Genomic DNA, 17708 nt, shown 5'->3' with positions numbered 1-17708 from the left:
GCACGCATTTTTTATATACAGGGTGTTTGTAAAAGAAAAGAAAGATACTGCTACAGGAAACAGTTGTATTCTTAAGCTTTATTTCTATAACAGAGCGAATGCTTCACTTTATTTTTGTCGATTCGACGAGTGCGTGTGCAACCGAGTATCAATTTTATTATTTTCTTGAATAATTGGTGTAATTTGAACCCGGGAGTCTTACATATCGCCCTTCCACTTCAATTGCACATTTTATGTCCGTATATATACGAATATACGTGCACCTATGTGAAGAAAGTGCTCATGTATGCGTGTGTATGATATATTGGTATACATTTTAAACGTATAGTCGCGTTTACCATGTTACTTTCCTTCGATTAACCGAAAGTGTAGAGGAGGATTTAGGTTAGCATCTCCAAAGAACAAAGGCAAACTCTCTATCTTTATTCTTAGCCAAAGTGTACAGTTGGTGGAAGAGATATAGCGTAGTCCCACGATCATTCAAGTGTGAAAATACGTGAAATTTGAAATCGGTAACTCCGCCCAACGCTTCTGATTCGCTCGCGTCCCGAACTCGGCCAAGTTCGGCGCAGCTCGGTGCGTTTCGCCAGTATATCTCTGCCACGCTCAATGCCTCTTACTCGTTGTCAGTCAAGCTCCGACCTCGACGCAGTTCGGAGTGGTTCGAGGGAGTTCCTCTCGCTAACCTCGCATGGTCAGTACACTTTCTTTTAATCGAAGAAAGCCATCCATGCACGCGACTGTACATAATACGTATATACGTGAACGATGTATGAACACCATTAAATATTATATATATGTATCCGAACTTTGTAGTCATGCATATAAATATGTAGGATGAGGAAAAATGTGTACCATTCACGTGTGCACGTATACATATTAATTACTTAACATACTTTCTACTACACACACACACAGGGTGTTTTAAAGATTGTAGTACAAGAGAAAACTGCGGCCTTTCTTAGATATAAAATGGAATATATTTCTTAAACCGTGGTTTTTTCTTCACCGAGAGAATGATTGCATCGTTAAAAAGAAAAGAAAAAACACAATGTCGATACATAGCAATCACGGCTTAAAAGTTCTGGCTGCAATAATCAACGATTTTTTAGTTGAAAATAACATGATTTTTCGATTTTCCTCTTGATTTGTTTCCTGTGAAGAGTCGAATTGTACAGTGTATTTTAATGTAACTGTATAGAATAAAGCAATTATGTAATTAATTTTCAGAGTAGATTCGTGAATTTTAACTTACATTTTTTACAAATTTTATAACTTTTTATGAGCTGAGAAGTTGATGATCATCAAATTTTGTTTAAGTCGACTTGGTTTTATTATTGGGAAAATTTCGAAAATCGTCTTATTTTCCACTTAAAGATATCCTAAAATTGTCTCTTGCACCATTATTTTTCGATCACCCTGCATTTTCTAAATGTGTTTCCCTTTTTCTGTCCATTAAATGGGGACTTTTCTTTTATAAATGAAACGAAACAAAACGAAATAATCAACTCGAGTACGCTTTGTTTTTCAGAATTTAAAAATAATCATTACGAAGGTATTAATTAATGATTGTAGAACTCTACCGATAAGCGAATTAGTTAATTCTTTATAGAAGGTATTAAAGAAAAAAAAATGAATAATGTCGTCATACACCTATTAGAACTCTGGAGAATAAGTTAAACGTGGTTTTTTTCTTCATTTTATTATTTATTTTTAATCGAAATCCGTAGGAGTTAATTGTATTAATTAATATATATATATATATATATATATATATATAAATGAATATATCTATATGTGTATATATGTATCATTGAGCATATATACATGTATATGTATATATAGAAATGCATATGTATATTAATTAATTGTATGAATTTAATATATGTTTATAATAAGATTCTTTAAGTTTTTTCCTTTCTTTATTTTTTCTTTCGGATATGTCTCTGGGTTGCTTTCTTAAAATTACTTAATTATGTAATCGTTGAGTGAGAATTAGAATAACGAGTGATTGAACGATCATGGGTGTTCTCTCATTTTCTAATAATTATGATGATAATAGGAAATAAAGTTATTTAAAATCAAATTATAACCTTTTCTTTTTTGTTTTCAATATTTCCCTCATACGAATTTCTTCAGTTCGTTGCAATCACTTTTTTTATAAATACGTAAGTAAATTTGTTTAATGCTCATTTGATATATATTGGGAAAACAATGGACCTACGATTTAACAGTGATGGGTCAGAATAGGTACGTTCGATGTTTTGTACAAAATTAAAATTTTTAATCTTCACTCAAAAATAAAAGTCCAATTGATTTATGTTTTCATCATTAATGTCTAATGCAAAAGTAATTTAAAAGTACTTTTCATTAAACAATTATTTAAATGTTGAAAGAAAGTGCGTGCAGACAATCTTGTGTCGTATTCAACAAATCAAATTGTTGTTAAAAAGATTGTTGGGGTGCATGATATATGAATTTTCTTATTTCTTTATTAAAAAAATTCAATTGTGCTATTAGCAAACTTAGACTCTCCAGCTTTGATCTATGTTTTTAATAACAAAATATGATACAGATTAAGCCTGTTTTATTTAACAGGGTGAGAGATACAAGAAAAGATAATGCAGTGAAGAGGAGGCGCTATGGCGTAGTAGTATTTATCTTAGAAATAATTGTTTGAAAATTTCTATTTATGTTAGAGAAACTGACAAAAAGTTCTATGTAATATATTATGATTAATTTGTATGTTTTTATGGCTATCAAAATTTGTTTTCTATGTATTTATTGAGTGAATAATGCAAATATAAGAGACTAATACATTTTGTATTGAGTGAGGAGAATTTGAACTTGTGTATGTCATACTGCGCATGCGCAAGATCCGTGGCGCGTGTATATAAATAGAGCGTGCACAGGGGCACGTGTATAAAAATAGAGTGTGCACAGGGGCGCGTATAAAAATAGAGCGTGCACAGGGGCGCGTATAAAAATAGAACGTGCACAGGGGCGCGTATAAAAATAGAGTGTGCACAGGGGCGCGTATAAAAATAGAGCTTGCACAGGGGCGCGTATAAAAATAGAGTGTGCACAGGGGCGCGTATAAAAATAGAGCTTGCACAGGGGCGCGTATAAAAATAGAGTGCGCACAGGGGCGCGTATAAAAATAGAGCGTGCACAGGGGCGCGTATAAAAATAGAGCGTACACAGGGGCGCGTATAAAAATAGAGTGCGCACAGGGGTGCGTGTATAAATAGACCGCGCACAGGGGCATGGTCTTCAGTTCCATGCGGGATCTTCAAGCGAGTAGGACTGTAGCACTTTAATGTGGAATTTTGTTTTTTCTTTTGTCACATCTACATGTAGAGCGGCCTATAAACAACAGAAAACGATGATGAGCAAACAACGAATAAAGAACTTTTTGTCAGCTTTCGAACTTGTTGAATTTAGTTGTAAGAAAGTTAAAAAAGTATCAAAACTCAACCAAATAGACGACACTAAACTGACGATAACTGTCAACTATTGATTCATGAAATACCGTAACAAAATGACATCAATCCTAAACCACGAAAATAATAACGTTGAATTCTATAAGTATACTGTATTTTGCGAAACATACTCAAGAATGATCTACTCTTAAAACTTATTGGAAACATATAATATGTACATAGGACGATTATATTAGGTTGCATCACATCAAATGACCAATTTGAAAAAACATAAAGTCTACATAAGACTTCCTAAGTTTTGAAATTGTCAGCCTTGATATGATACAACCTTATATTTAGCATCGTTAAGCCTTACGTATGAAAGATATAAAAAATTGATAATATTGAAATATTTTTTTGAAATATTTTAATTCTTCTTAAACTGCATGTACATTAATTAATAAACTGCCCTTGGAAGTTCTATAACATCAACGCTTTATCCAGTGATTCTTTTGTTTCTGTGATTCTATTGTCTTTGTTGTAAGTGTCAAGTGCCAATACACCAGGGAACAATAATTAAGAGAACAAAGTAATAAACATGTTTTTCCATTTGTTATAACTTTATGACTGATTAGCGTTGTATTAACCGTATAGAGTAAAATACAGAAATTTTAAAGGATCATTTAAAATAAATTATTTAATTGTTATTAGTGATTACTGTTAGTGAAAATTTGAAACAAGGTTCTTCTTCAAAATTCGACAATGCTTGTTCAATCTGTTTTTGTTTTTAGTCGATTTTAAAATACAAAACCAAAATAATCGTACATAATAGTCGTATTTTATTAAAAAATTAATGTACGCGCGCGCGCGCGCACACACGCACACAAAAATACACTATAAAAAGTTATATTAGAAATCTCAGCATAAAATAATTTCTTTTTCATTTACATAAAATTTGCATGTTATAAGTGTACTGATGCACTAGTCATTTTTACTGTCACTGTAAAGTTTCTAAGCTCGTATCAATTATCTAATCAGCGGTTTTGTAATTTAAAGTTCCATATTTCTTTCGCTTAATTAACAAATTCAGGGTGTTTAACATTTGTTTCTTTCAATTTCTTTGTCTTTTATATACAAATAATTGAAACGAAAACGTCTTCTGTCAACTGTCCACTTTTTTACATTAGAACTAAACGAAATTCAAAATAGGGCATTGAAGAAACAATTGATTCGTCCTTGTACTACATTTCGTAATACTAAAATACACCTGATTTCAAATCTTTGAAAATTGACAAAAACACTTATGGACAAGAATGGTGGCTGCAACTTTCTATAAAGGATCTATTTTTATATTATATTGAATCATGTTTCTATCATTATTTCACATTAATTTAACTATTACAAATAATTAGCTGCCATTCAATTGAGGCATTAATATGTGTTGTACGAAAATCAAAAGGGGATGATTGAAAATCAAGAATCTGACTGTCATATACTTTTCCTAATTGCGACTTATTAAAATGAAATAATGAAGCTACGAAAACAATATACGGTAAACATAGGGACGCGATTGAGTGTTGAAAATCAAGAGATCAAGACTATAAACCTTGTTTGCGTCGGTAGAGTAAATGGCAGAGTATACTAGCGCAAGTAACTTATCTACTACCCCATATTTACTGGCTCTCGGCCTAGTTTACTGTGGTAGAGTAAGTAGAAGGGTTTACCAGCGATAGTAGGTAAAATCCAGTTACTGTAATTGCCCTAGTAAATGGATTTTCCTACTAATCTTACTCGCTCTGCTAAAGTAAACCAGACTTTAGACTAAACTTCTGACTACGGGTGAATACTACAGTCGAGATGAGAGATCTTGGATACTCGCAAAAGCCACATTGATTAATCATTCCTTCCACCATATCATTTAATTATTTCACCGTGATATTACTCGACTTTCCATTATGCCTCATAGTAACATAACGAGGAAAGAAATAATATTTTAACGAAGGAAAGCGCGCTCGATGAACTGTAACAAAACAAAGCAAGGCGATTGAAATGAATAGCGATAAAGAAGAAGAAAAATAAAAGAAAACAAAAATGATGAAAAATTTTCATAAATATCTGTGATGCGTACGTGAAAGGGCCAGTGCATGTGATAATTGCTAAAGTGACGTTCGTTTTCGTAATCGTAGAAAAATGGCCCTACATTGCCAAAATCTTTAGCCCAAAATCTACGAGAGATTCGAGGGCATAAAATGAGATACTTGAAATAAGTGTTTCTTAGATTTTAGTTCTTAATAACATATCTCAAGGAGAACAAAATCGGTACTGCATCCTTTGATAATGTCTCTTGTTAACCTGAACAATCCTAATTTCATTTCCTAAACGATTATCGATTGGCAACGTAACGATGTATTAGGTGTGTAAATTAATAAATAAACTAACGTGTAAATGTGAACGTTCAAACGAGAATGAATAATGTTTTGTTGCTTTATTAAGTAATTTACATCCAGAGGCATTAGCACAATCTATAACGATATTTGTGATACGAAATAACATTTATTCTTGTTACAAGCTTTCATTTTCTCTTGGATTCCTCGCGAGAAGAAAAAAAAAAAGAAAGATAAACGACAAGTTATCGTACAATCGTACAAATTTTCTTTTTTAGTTGAGTTACGCTAAACAGTGACTTACGGTGCGCTAATACACATTACGTGTAGTCGTGTGATCATGTGATGAACATACGAAGACAATTCAACCATGATGTACACTTACACGTGTAAAGATTCTTAGAACAAACAACAGGAGAGATATTCTCAGTGTGTTTAATTGTAAGTAGTAAATCTAAACGAACGATAGAGATGTCACTGGAGCGAAAAAGAAAAACGATGAAACGATAGAAAACCGAAACAGAGAAATTAGAGGAACAACAAATTCTTAGTTTATAACGTAGCGGACTGCAGAGAGTATTTTTTCTAGGAACGTTAGTGGACCAGCCAAACTAAAAAAAAATATAAAAAAAATGAAATAAAAAAAAAAGATTTAAAAAAAAATGGATTGCGAGGGTACAGATATGGGATATTTATCGAAACGAGTAGAAAAATGAATATGGTACGATGAAAGCTGAAATAAATGCCTATCCAATGGATATAAAATGAGAACTTATCTTCTATGAACTATGGATACACCATTCTTCATTTGGAACTTTCTAAAACACTAAGCTATATATCAAATATTTTTTAACAACGATACTATTAATCGCTAACAAAAAAATTGCTGACTATTCGAACATAATCAACAATCACGGTAGAAATGAATATTAGGCTTAATTTTCGTACGAAGACATCGATACACTTGCATTCTTATACCGAATCCGTTTCAATTTTCCTCCTATGCCATACTTTCGAGAATGCTGGCTACCGGAACTTGATACCAGCTTCCTGAAGGATGTTATAGGTATAATTTTCTTCTATTCGATGATCGATCCTTCTGTTCTGTAATACAATATTTCTTTTCATTTTTTCTTTAATAATATTCCATTATTTTCTTTCGTGCCATTTCATTGTTGTCAATCTGTAAATACAGATCTTTATATTTTATTTTACTTTATTTTTCCTGTCGAAATGGTCATGGATTAGAAGAACAATTATTATGTCAGTTATGATAGTCTTCCAAAAGAAAAGAAAAGAATCAATGGCTACAAATAGCTAAGCACAAACGGAATTTTTTTCATCGAAAAGAATTGGGGGGCAGGGGGGAGGATACTTGATCAAAAAAAAAAGGAAAACAACGCAGAACGATGTCTAATACTTAAACTATCCGTATCTGTAGTTCGTAATGTGTCTTAAGTTGTCCTTCCGAGATTCGTAAGGAAGCCGAAAGAATGTACACTTCTTAAAAATGTAATATTTATGGAAGTTATATATATATATATACATACATAGTAGAATAAATAAATTAAGAGCAAATGAAAAAGCGACAGAAAAATTGTAGGTAAGAAAAGATGCGATAATCGAAAGAAGGAAAAAAAAAAACAGAACGATTATATTATAAGCAACAGAAAGTGCGTATAAAAGTATCGTATAAGTACACATATACACGCATTGCAGATGTAATGCATTACGTAGGATATTAAGAATGAATAAATAAGTGTATATCTATATGTATTTATTTGTTTATTTATATAAAATTAAATGATATGTACGTATGTATACACGAGTGCGCACGCGTATGTACACGTATCGCATATGCACGCAAGCAACACAATTAAAAACTCAGATTGCAACCGATATAATAATAATATTAACATTGTAATAATAATTCGTAGTATTATGTTATATATTGGTGATGTATTAAATAATAAAGGTTGTCCTATATGTGAATGAAGCAATTATTCACTGGAATACCAAGGTACATTATTTATTAGTAATATTTTTTCTAATTTAATTTATTTATACTAGTGGAACTAGTACCTTGGCATCCCTTAGATCTCTGTATCCTTTATATCTGTGTATCCTCTATATCTCTGTATCCTTTATATCTCTGTATCCTCTATATCTCTGTATCCTTTATATCTCTGTATCCTCTATATCTCTGTATCCTTTATATCTCTGTATCCTTTATATCTCTGTATACTTTATATCTCTGTATCCTTTATACCTCTGTATCCCTTACACTCCTGAATTCTCCCTGCATCTCTTATATCCTTTCAACCCATATAATAAATATATTATAAATAATATACTTATGGCCACTGGTGCGAGTAAAGGTAAGTAAAGGTAAGTAAAGGTAAGTAAAGTCTCGTGAAAAATAATTTTAAATTTAAATTTTTGCAGAATTTAGTTCCTTTTTCTGCCACCAGAGGGCGCTGGTTCGACGTCGAAAATTTAGTTCACATTTTTGCCGCTAGAGGGCCAAAATTCTGGCATGCTTTAGTTCCTTTTTCCGAAACCAGATGGCGCTGATTCGACATCGAAAATTTAGTTCACATTTTTACCGCTAGAGGGCCAAAATTGGTGCAAGGTTTAGTTCCTTTTTCCAAAACCAGATGGCGCTGATTCGACATCGAAAATTTAGTTCACATCTTTGCCGCTAGAGGGCCAAAATTGATGCAAGGTTTAGTTCCTTTTTTCGAAACCAGATGGCGCTGATTCGACGTCGAAAATTTAGTTCACATTTTTGCCGCTAGAGGGCCAAAATTGGTGCAAGGTTTAGTTCCTTTTTCCGAAACCAGATGGCGCTATGATGGGTTGCTAACAGAAGGGATTCAAGGATGTAAAAGGATGCAGTGCTGTAAGTGATATAGGGATGTAATGGATGCAGGGATGTAAGGAATGCACGGTTGTAAGGAATGCAGGGTTGTAAGGAATGCAGGGATGTAAGGAATGCAGGGATGTAAGGAATGCAGAGATGTAAGGGATGCAGAGATGTAAGTAGTGCAGAGATGTAAGGGATGCAGAGATGTAAGGAATGCAGGGATGTAAGGAATGCAGAGATGTAAGGGATGCAGAGATGTAAGTAGTGCAGAGATGTAAGGGATGCAGAGATGTAAGGGATGCAGGAATGTAAGGAAAGCAGAGATGTAAGGGATGCAGGAAAGGAGAGGTAAAGGATTTTTTTTTTTTAACGTGGGGAAATCTTGCATAAGACCCCCACTGACCCCTGTGAGAGGGCGGCGGGGGAATGTCAAATTTCTATTGACTAAAACCCCACGGCGACCGACCCTGGCGCTAATCAAGTGGTCATCATTCAATGAACGTCTTAAAGTTAACGCAAATAATCTTTACTTTGAATTTTTAACAAAAATTTGATGCTCGATCGATACTGTGGTACTACGTCTCAGCGTCACTCACAGACATGTTTCCGCGTTATTAAAAGGAAGGATGTTACAGAAGACGAGGATACGTAGGTGATTTATCATTTATGATTCAAGTCCCAATAGTGTTCACCGTAGCTACCATCAATGTTTCCCCATTTCACCTATAATTTTATTATATAAATTATTAAGGAGAAGTGCATTTGATGTTTAAATCCTTACCTTTCCACGATGTCGATTTTCCGCAAGATCCTTTTCCTCGAACCTCTGTTCCCATTGCATTGGATTTTCACAAACGTAGCCAAATTGTAGTTTATTATTCTTTTGATGCTCCATAAAAATATCTCTAAATGTATCATATATCAAAACCAATTACAGAAGCAAGTAAAAATTTCTATTTTTGAAAAAACCGCGAAAAATAAGTGGCACCATCTACCGGCGGGTGCAAAAATGAGCTTTCTGATTTTACCAACAGGGGCGCAAAAATTATTTGCTCTTTTAGTTCATCGTCCCACCGTTAGATGGCATTACATTAGGAAAAAAGCGCTCTATTTGAAATTAAAATTTTTGATACATTTACCTGTTTATATTTATAGTATTATACTTACTGAAAAAGATGTTTCTTTAAAGAAATTATATCAAAATCATCATCCACAGCTTTTTCTTCTAATTTTCCATCTGTGTCTATAAATTTATATCACTGTTATATTATTTAAAATCATTATAATTGAAATGAGGAATGTATGACAAACTACCTGTAACAAGTTCTTGTTCTTTCCTCAGTGCACTTGTAAAAATGAAAAAAACTGTAATTAGTTGTAAATGAAAAAGCTTAAACATATTATTGTACCGATTCTGATCAATACTAAAAGTATAAAGCGATTCACTAGCCAAGTTTCGAATCGAACTGTCGCGTTGATCAGTGACCGCACATCTTTAATGCTCTAATTATTTTCAGCGACGTGAAAGCTAGCTGTAATTTCTTATTTAACTCTCCCGGTCTCTCCCCAGTTTTTCCCAGGCAAGGCAAGATTGGGACTTAAATTTTTATTGCAAATAAATTTCATTAATTACGTTCCGAATCCTTATCATCCCTCGGGAATGCTCCCAAATTCCCAATGGCTAGCCGTCCCTGCTTCCTGATTTCTCCCAAGTGGGAGACTCCTCTCCTTTCCTTTCTTTTCCTCTTAAAAACAGAAGCCTGCATTGCATCAGAATATACAATATTTTGTGTTTTTTTTTGTGTATTATACAAAGATAAATGCTGATATTAGAACAAAATACAATACTGCTGTTAAAATATGTGTTAAATTATAACTGATGACCAAAAAATGTTTTTCTAAAAGAGGAGTTAAGCAATTCTCAATTTATTAATAAATATAGACAATGTTTATCAATAAGGTTATACATATTATAAGACGAAATGTTTCATGTGAAACTATTAAGAAGTCCAATATACTTTTATTAAGAGATTACACTAATAATTTCCGATACTCGTCTAAAAGGAATTTTAGATATTTTTCCTATGAACAGAAGCTGAAGAGAAATCGTATCCTGTTATTGCTTTTTATCCCTTGTTTTGTTACAAGTTTGATCGGCTGGAAAAGGTAAGTTTTTATCATGAAATAACTTATGTTTTCTATAAGATCATTGCTGTGCTAATAATAATTTTGAACACAGCAGAACTGAAATAAAATTCAATAAAATCAGTTTCAGTATAAAAGGAAGGTACTTCCCTTTTGTTGATGCAGCTGAACAGATTACTGAAGAGGAATCTAATGACGAAGATAAACAAATAGAAGAACAACAGGATAATGAAAAGAAAAAGAAGAAAGAGAAAATTGGTTTCAGAGATCGAAAGGTGAACAATAAGACACAACTTAGATACTTAGGTTTCTTTTTAAACAGTTATCTTCTTTTGCAGTGATCAAAAGAATCATCTCCAAAGCTAATAAATCCAAGAAACTATTTATGTTATTTGAGAAAATGAATGTCTGTACAATTAGAAATATTTATCTTTGAATTGGTTACAGATTATAGAATACGAAAATCGTTTAAGGGCATATTCAACTCCAGATAAAATTTTTCGTTATTTTGCAACCGTAAAAGTGTCGCACCTAGACTATACCGAAGTTTATATGACGCCTGATGACTTTGTGAGATCAATTACTCCAGGCATGAGACAACCAGATGGTATTATTTTCATTTTTCTTCTTTGTTTAACACAGTTTTTAACTTTCACATCCTTTACTAACATTAAAATCTGCTTTAACCAGATGTTTCTTTATTTATTGTGAACATATATTTATTTATTTTAATACTTGTAAGATTGGGCCAACTGAAGTGGCCATGGAAATTCTTTGTTACTGAAAAGTATTGAAAAATTGTTCTAACAGCAGCTGATACCCTTGGAATCATCTGCTCTAATACAGAGCATATATCTTTTATTTTGGAGATAATACAATTGGTCACTATAAAAGAATCATCTTGCGTTAGCCCAAACAGCACTCATTATTAATATACAGGGTGAGGCAGACCATTAGACCAGAAATTCATTAAAAGATTTGAAATATCTCAGAAATGATTGATTTTTCTAACACTGTACTGTGATACTCACCCTGTGTAAGAAGTATGTCTAATTGAATTTCATCATTTCAAGATGCTGTGCTACTGGGCTTAAATTAAACGAACAAATAATTGTTTGCAATGCAGATAATAGAGTATGAAAATCGTATGAGGCACTATTCTACTCCGGACAAGGTATTTCGATATTTTGCGACACTACAAGTGGTTAACAACGACATCCCTGAGATCTTCATGACACCCGATGACTTCTTAAGATCTATAACGCCTGGTGTTAAACAACCAGACGGTAATTAATGAAATGTCCGAATATTGTGTGTATATGTATGCAAATTTATGCCTATAGTTGATTACTTGTCTGTTATTAAATTCATGGGCTTTTATTATTTTCCAAATCAATATGTTTCAATATTTTGTATACGTTCACTTAGCATTAATAATAATTTGCAATCTTCTCTGAATAGGTTCCACTAATGCCTTTATATTTTCTGTTCGTTCTTTTAAAAGTGCCTGTTTCAAATCATCCTTAAATGTCAGAGATTTTCCTTTCTGGTGACCATGGAAATATATCAAGTTGCCTGTTGCTTATAATCATTGTTGAAAATGACAAGTATCATTCATTGTGTCTTCAATAAAATCTTCTCTACTCTGAACATCCCTGATCATGGCAAGTCAACTACCACAGAGTCTTATTACTGAAAATGTTCAATAAAGTGACAGATCATTGATTCCAAAGGGGACCGCGTTTGTTTTTTAAATGGCATACTTTTTGTGTAAACACAATAAACGCTGCTTTTGAAAATAAAATCATACAAGCTTTAGCCTGCCGTACGATGCTTACATACTAATGTGCATATTTATATGTGTATCAAATGCATGTAACGTTACATTTTTTAACTGAAAACAGAATAATGAATTAATAATAGAATAGAATAGAATTATGATGAGAATTCTGAAATTCTGATGTAATTATTTTTAGGACTTGGCCTGGACAAATACAGACGCTATGATCCAAAGGTGTGTTAACTGTTGTATCATTAAATTTCAAACTGTAGAATAGTTATAAATATTGTTTTAAACTGTTATAGCATATTCACACGAAATTAGAGTTGGCTTTGGACGAGGACAGCATTTTCTATAAACTTGGAAGTGCAGGCTTAATCACTTTCTCTGATTACATATTTCTGCTTACAGTGTTATCCAGTAAGTTAATCTATGTCTATTCAATTTTAAGTTAATATCCTTGAGAAACTAATAACCCTTTTATATAGCTTCCAGAAGACATTTTGAAATTGCCTTCAGAATGTTTGACTTCAACGGCGATGGTGATGTGGACTCCGAAGAATTCGGTAAAGTTGCTACTTTAATTCGACAACAAACTAGTATTGGTAATCGTCATCGTGATCATGTCGCTACTGGCAATATGTTCAAGGTACTGGAAATGATTACTGTTGTCTAAAACATTTATGTATGTTCTAATATTTATTATATGTTTATCAAGGGTGTTAATTCAGCGTTAACTACCTACTTTTTTGGATCCAACATGAATGGGAAGCTGACAATTGAAAAATTCCTTGATTTTCAGCAACAATTACAGAAGGAAATACTTAGCTTGGAGGTAAATTTTGCAGGAACATTTTCCTAGGCAGAAAATACAACAAAAATCATTTGTTACAGTTTGAACGAAGACATCCTGATGAAAATGGTCGAATAAGTGAAGTAGATTTCACTGAATTATTACTTGCTTATGCCGGATATCCTGACAAAAAGAAAACAAAGATTATAAAAACTGTGAAAAAACGGTGAGTATATTAGAGACGAATATCATTTCTAAATAATGTATAAAATATACATTTTGAATGTTACAGCTTCAAAGACGATTCAAAAGGAATTGATAAAGACGAGTACTTGAAATTCTTTCATTTCTTAAATAATATTAACGACGTGGATACAGCACTGACGTTTTATCATATTGCAGGAGCATCCATAGATCAAGGTTTTTTAAAAAATGATTTTATTTACACCGCTCCGAATCACTGAAATATATAATAGTATACAAAAATGCACAGTAGATCTATAAAAATTGGTTTCACTTAAGATTATATTTACTTAATTTATTAATAATATGTAATTAAAATATTTTACAGCTACGTTAAAGCATGTAGCAAAAACAGTGGCACACGTTGACTTGAGCGATCATGTTATACAAGTGGTTTACACGATTTTTGATGAGAACCGTAAGTTTCTAACAAATAAGAACATAGTATTAATGTATTTGGAGAACTAAAATTTAATTTTTTCCCATTAATCTCTAGTGGATGGCCAATTAAGTAACAAAGAATTTGTTGCTGTGATGAAAAACAGAGTTTTGAGAGGATTAGAAAAACCGAAAGACACTGGGTTTGTAAAATTAATTGAATCACTAGCTAAGTGCTTAAAGATTACGTATAACATGCATTTTGAAAATTATAATAAATAGCTTGATTTTTCCTTTCAAAATAAAATTAACTAATTATTTATCTCATTGAAGTGACATGTATACTATGTAATTTTAAAAACAAACAAGTGTGTGTAATAAAAATGAAATATTGTTCTATGATCTTTCTTCTATTAAACTGTAAGCTCAGGAAATAGATTGATCAAAATGTGATCTAGAAGTACATAAGCGAGATGTTTATTGAGAGCCGCGTTTTGTAACGAATCTAAAATAGAATCCATCAACTCGGTCCAAGGTTTATAAAATCCTATCAACCAACAGGGCAATAAACCGTACAAACCCTTCTTCGCATTTTCATAATAATTTCTACGACTCGTATCCTTGGTGCTACTTTTATCGCCCATTACTTTTGCATGTAGAAGTTTCACGACAATCGCTGCGCGTCCTCCGCTTAGAAGTTTTGCTAATGTATTGTACAACAAAACGTTGACATACGGATCCATCTTTGCGCGTGATGACGAGGCAAACATCCAAAGGATCCGCGTGATAATTGGTGGCACGTTTAATAACCGATCCACTGTAATAATAATCGTACAATGATTCAGTACCTTTTTACCTTTTAAATGCTCTAAGTAGCATAGCATAAGTACCTACCTGCGTCAACGGTACAAAAAGATGCACCCTTAACGTGAGAACGTTCCAACGAAGAAGAAGATGATAAATCCCTGATGTTTGGGTCGAAATTAAGATTGTCCCCGAACACTCCAAACAAAAGATCACGACCCTTTACCTTTTTGCTTTCGTTCACACTAGGTTCACCTAAGGGTTCAACTCCTACATCCATGTATTCATTCTTAACATTGGTGGATGCCAAGAAGACATTCATGAATTTGTCCAAATTCTGACCTTTCTCTTTTCTCAATTTGTTTGCCATACTCTGATACAATATTCCAATATCTGGTGTGCTACAGTTTGTAAGGTAAGGCTTGAAATTTGGCATTGTTAAGAAATTGTACAGTAGTTCGCTGCTTCTAAGTACCGGCTTTGAAAGAAGCTTCTCAAGAAAGTCTTCGTATCTCTGTCTATTTATGGTGTAAGAACCATGAGGATTTTTTCGCGAAGGCAAAGGTGAATCGCTCAATTCTTTATCGCCATGGAATTCCGCTAATCGTGTTCGTAGAACGTAGAAGTCTTGATCTCGACGTAAGACCGTCCATGATTTCCCTTCGGCGACATTGTGTACATCGATCACGTACAGGGCTTGATTATCACCTGTTTCCATGTGTGGAATATTCACTCGCCATGTCGTTAGGTCTCTGGAAAAAGTATCATCCGCGCCTTTGATCTCGTTATAAGCACGCGACGAGTAGTCTATCTCTTCGCCTTGATAGATGTCTTGGAACGGCATTCCATCGATGGTCGTTGTTCGTAGCACCCCATCGATCTTCGGAAAATGGTTGCTGATTTTTGAAGAAGAATTTCCGGTTCCACTGGAAACGCTCGCACGAGATTGCTTCACGGGATTGGGAGCTGGCTGCCCGCACAATAAATCATACAGCTGGTAACTGTGATGAAAAGATGGCAGACAAGTGGACTCTAATAACGCATGAGCTTCTTGATGCGCCTGATAAAATGGTCGCGACGTCCTCAGCTCCTGAATTTTCTTTGAACTTCTCTCAAGAATTCGCCGGATACCCATTGATATATCCTCAGGTAGATGCAGATACTCTGGACCCTCTGGATCCAGGTACGTTAAATACATACTTTGTATATCAAGGTATAAACTATCTTCAGCGTTCGAACTCATCTCTGGATTTAACATACGCTTACTGAGATCATCGATGTCTAAGCAGAATTGAAAGAGATTCATAGGGCCGGTTTCTTTGATATGTTGCATGAACATGTACAGCAATTGAGGGTTATTTAACACCTCGTCCAACGAGGGTTTTAAATAATTCTGTGCAATCTTTGGCATCGATGAGATTGTCACCCAATACTGTAACATTGGTACGTTCACTGCGTCCATAGAATTAGAAACTAAACCGTCCCGATGTGTCGACAGCATTACTAATGCGTTAATGTTTTCTGGATCAGCGATTGCATCCACCGCTGGTAGAAGAATCCAATTAGCTAGGATTTCACGGAGAATTACCTTGTTGTTAGTGGACACGTGTATAGCAGGAAGTAAATGTGGGATAATTGCAGTGACTACTCCTCTAAGATAGTTTAATTCGGCTTTACGCGAATAACTGGCTGGGTGAATTTCGTGACCGAAGTAATTAATTATTTGGTCTCCTAAACGAGAAGTATCGTTTATTTTCGCATTCAGGTTCTTCCAATCTTGGGCGTGTTGCAATATCAACGGTACCAATCGACAAAGGACGACATTAACCACGTCTGTACGAAGCAACCGTACCGCAATGTTTTTCGCCGCCGTGGCTGTAGCCAGACGAAGTTGCTGTACAAACGCTTCGTCCGCAGAAAAGTCTGAATACCAGGCACAAACATACTTTTGTAGCAAGTCTTCGAGAAGCTGCAAACAAGAAGCAAATGATTAAGATAAATTCATTGAAATTTAAAATTCTGATTGATGATTACCTGTTCCAAAGCACGGTCACAGTCCTTTGGTATTTTTACTTTAGCTGAATGCGGTAATTGCTTATGCCTTTTGCAACTATTGTTACTGCAGACACTACATGGATCTTTCACTTCAAAGGTAGGATTAAAAGTATCGCTTATAGCATTTAAGTTTACTAGTACCAAGTTGATATATTGTAATATAACCAGTCCATAAAAGATATTTATTACATAGAGACAACATATGACTAGTGCCCAGATGATACTGAAACACAGAAGTATAGAATTTTTAATTAATATTGTTGGGTATTCGACAACCCTGTATCTGCAGGGTGGGCTGTGAATATTATACAAGGAAATTAAGATTGTTAGAGCACTGACATATGATGAAGTTCAAATTACTTACCTTTTAAATACAATTAAAGTAAATAAAACTAGTAGAAAAACAAACACTGGAATTATTACATTACATACATAAAAATCTTGTACTCTGTCCCTGGATGAAAGTACCATAGTTTCTTAAAAAATTATGTTCTTCTTACAACATTGTCATGCGCTATTAACAATACAAATAACGTTTACCATTTTTAAATAATATATGTATAATCATGGACCAAGAAACAGTATAGACCAAGAAGTCGAAAAAGAAGAAAATGTTCATTCAGGAGAAATTCTCCTCAAATAACTTTTCTGTATATTCATTCCTTCAATAATCTTCAAACTGTAAAGACATGTTAACCTTTCTTAAATTTCTATTTCAATAAATATTTACAATTTACACTTCCGAATGTTTAAATTTTAATATGGATTGAAACTCCATACGGGGTTCCTGACACCCCAGATGCCATAATGTCGACGTGCAAAGAGCATCGTCAGTGCT

The 17708-nt window shown here is 33.7% G+C and overlaps 3 protein-coding genes across 4 annotated transcripts; 1 reads left to right on the top strand and 2 right to left on the bottom strand.

Moving 5' to 3' along the window:
* Nucleotides 1–8893: 8893 nt before the first annotated feature.
* On the bottom strand, nucleotides 8894–10416 carry LOC117606620 (uncharacterized). The gene is made up of 5 exons (XM_076689521.1): nucleotides 10306–10416; nucleotides 9987–10018; nucleotides 9840–9915; nucleotides 9454–9577; nucleotides 8894–9395 (listed from the first exon to the last, which is right to left on the bottom strand). The coding sequence occupies exons 4-5, from the start codon at nucleotides 9565–9567 to the stop codon at nucleotides 9333–9335; spliced, it is 177 nt and encodes a 58-aa protein (XP_076545636.1). The 5' UTR covers nucleotides 9568–9577; nucleotides 9840–9915; nucleotides 9987–10018; nucleotides 10306–10416; the 3' UTR covers nucleotides 8894–9332.
* MICU1 (Mitochondrial calcium uptake 1) lies at nucleotides 10414–14293 on the top strand. Of its 2 annotated transcripts, none has more exons than XM_034329005.2 (11): nucleotides 10414–10838; nucleotides 10942–11092; nucleotides 11944–12103; nucleotides 12794–12831; nucleotides 12903–13017; nucleotides 13086–13246; nucleotides 13316–13432; nucleotides 13492–13616; nucleotides 13683–13810; nucleotides 13962–14051; nucleotides 14130–14293. In XM_034329005.2, exons 1-11 carry the CDS (start codon nucleotides 10618–10620, stop codon nucleotides 14291–14293), a joined length of 1470 nt encoding a protein of 489 aa, XP_034184896.2. In that variant the 5' UTR covers nucleotides 10414–10617. The 2 variants fall into 2 exon arrangements, with proteins under 2 accessions (XP_034184896.2, XP_034184895.2); XM_034329004.2 differs by lacking the exon at nucleotides 11944–12103 and adding an exon at nucleotides 11265–11424.
* Nucleotides 14294–14424: 131 nt separating this feature from the next.
* On the bottom strand, nucleotides 14425–17643 carry LOC117606502 (sorting nexin-14). The gene is made up of 4 exons (XM_034329003.2): nucleotides 17235–17643; nucleotides 16850–17093; nucleotides 14906–16784; nucleotides 14425–14828 (listed from the first exon to the last, which is right to left on the bottom strand). Exons 1-4 carry the CDS (start codon nucleotides 17339–17341, stop codon nucleotides 14425–14427), a joined length of 2634 nt encoding a protein of 877 aa, XP_034184894.1. The 5' UTR covers nucleotides 17342–17643.
* Nucleotides 17644–17708: the final 65 nt, after the last annotated feature.

The sequence above is a fragment of the Osmia lignaria genome, chromosome 8, assembly GCF_051020975.1.
Source record: "Osmia lignaria lignaria isolate PbOS001 chromosome 8, iyOsmLign1, whole genome shotgun sequence".
NCBI lineage: Eukaryota > Metazoa > Arthropoda > Insecta > Hymenoptera > Megachilidae > Osmia > Osmia lignaria.
This window is presented reverse-complemented; position numbering and strand designations above follow the sequence as displayed.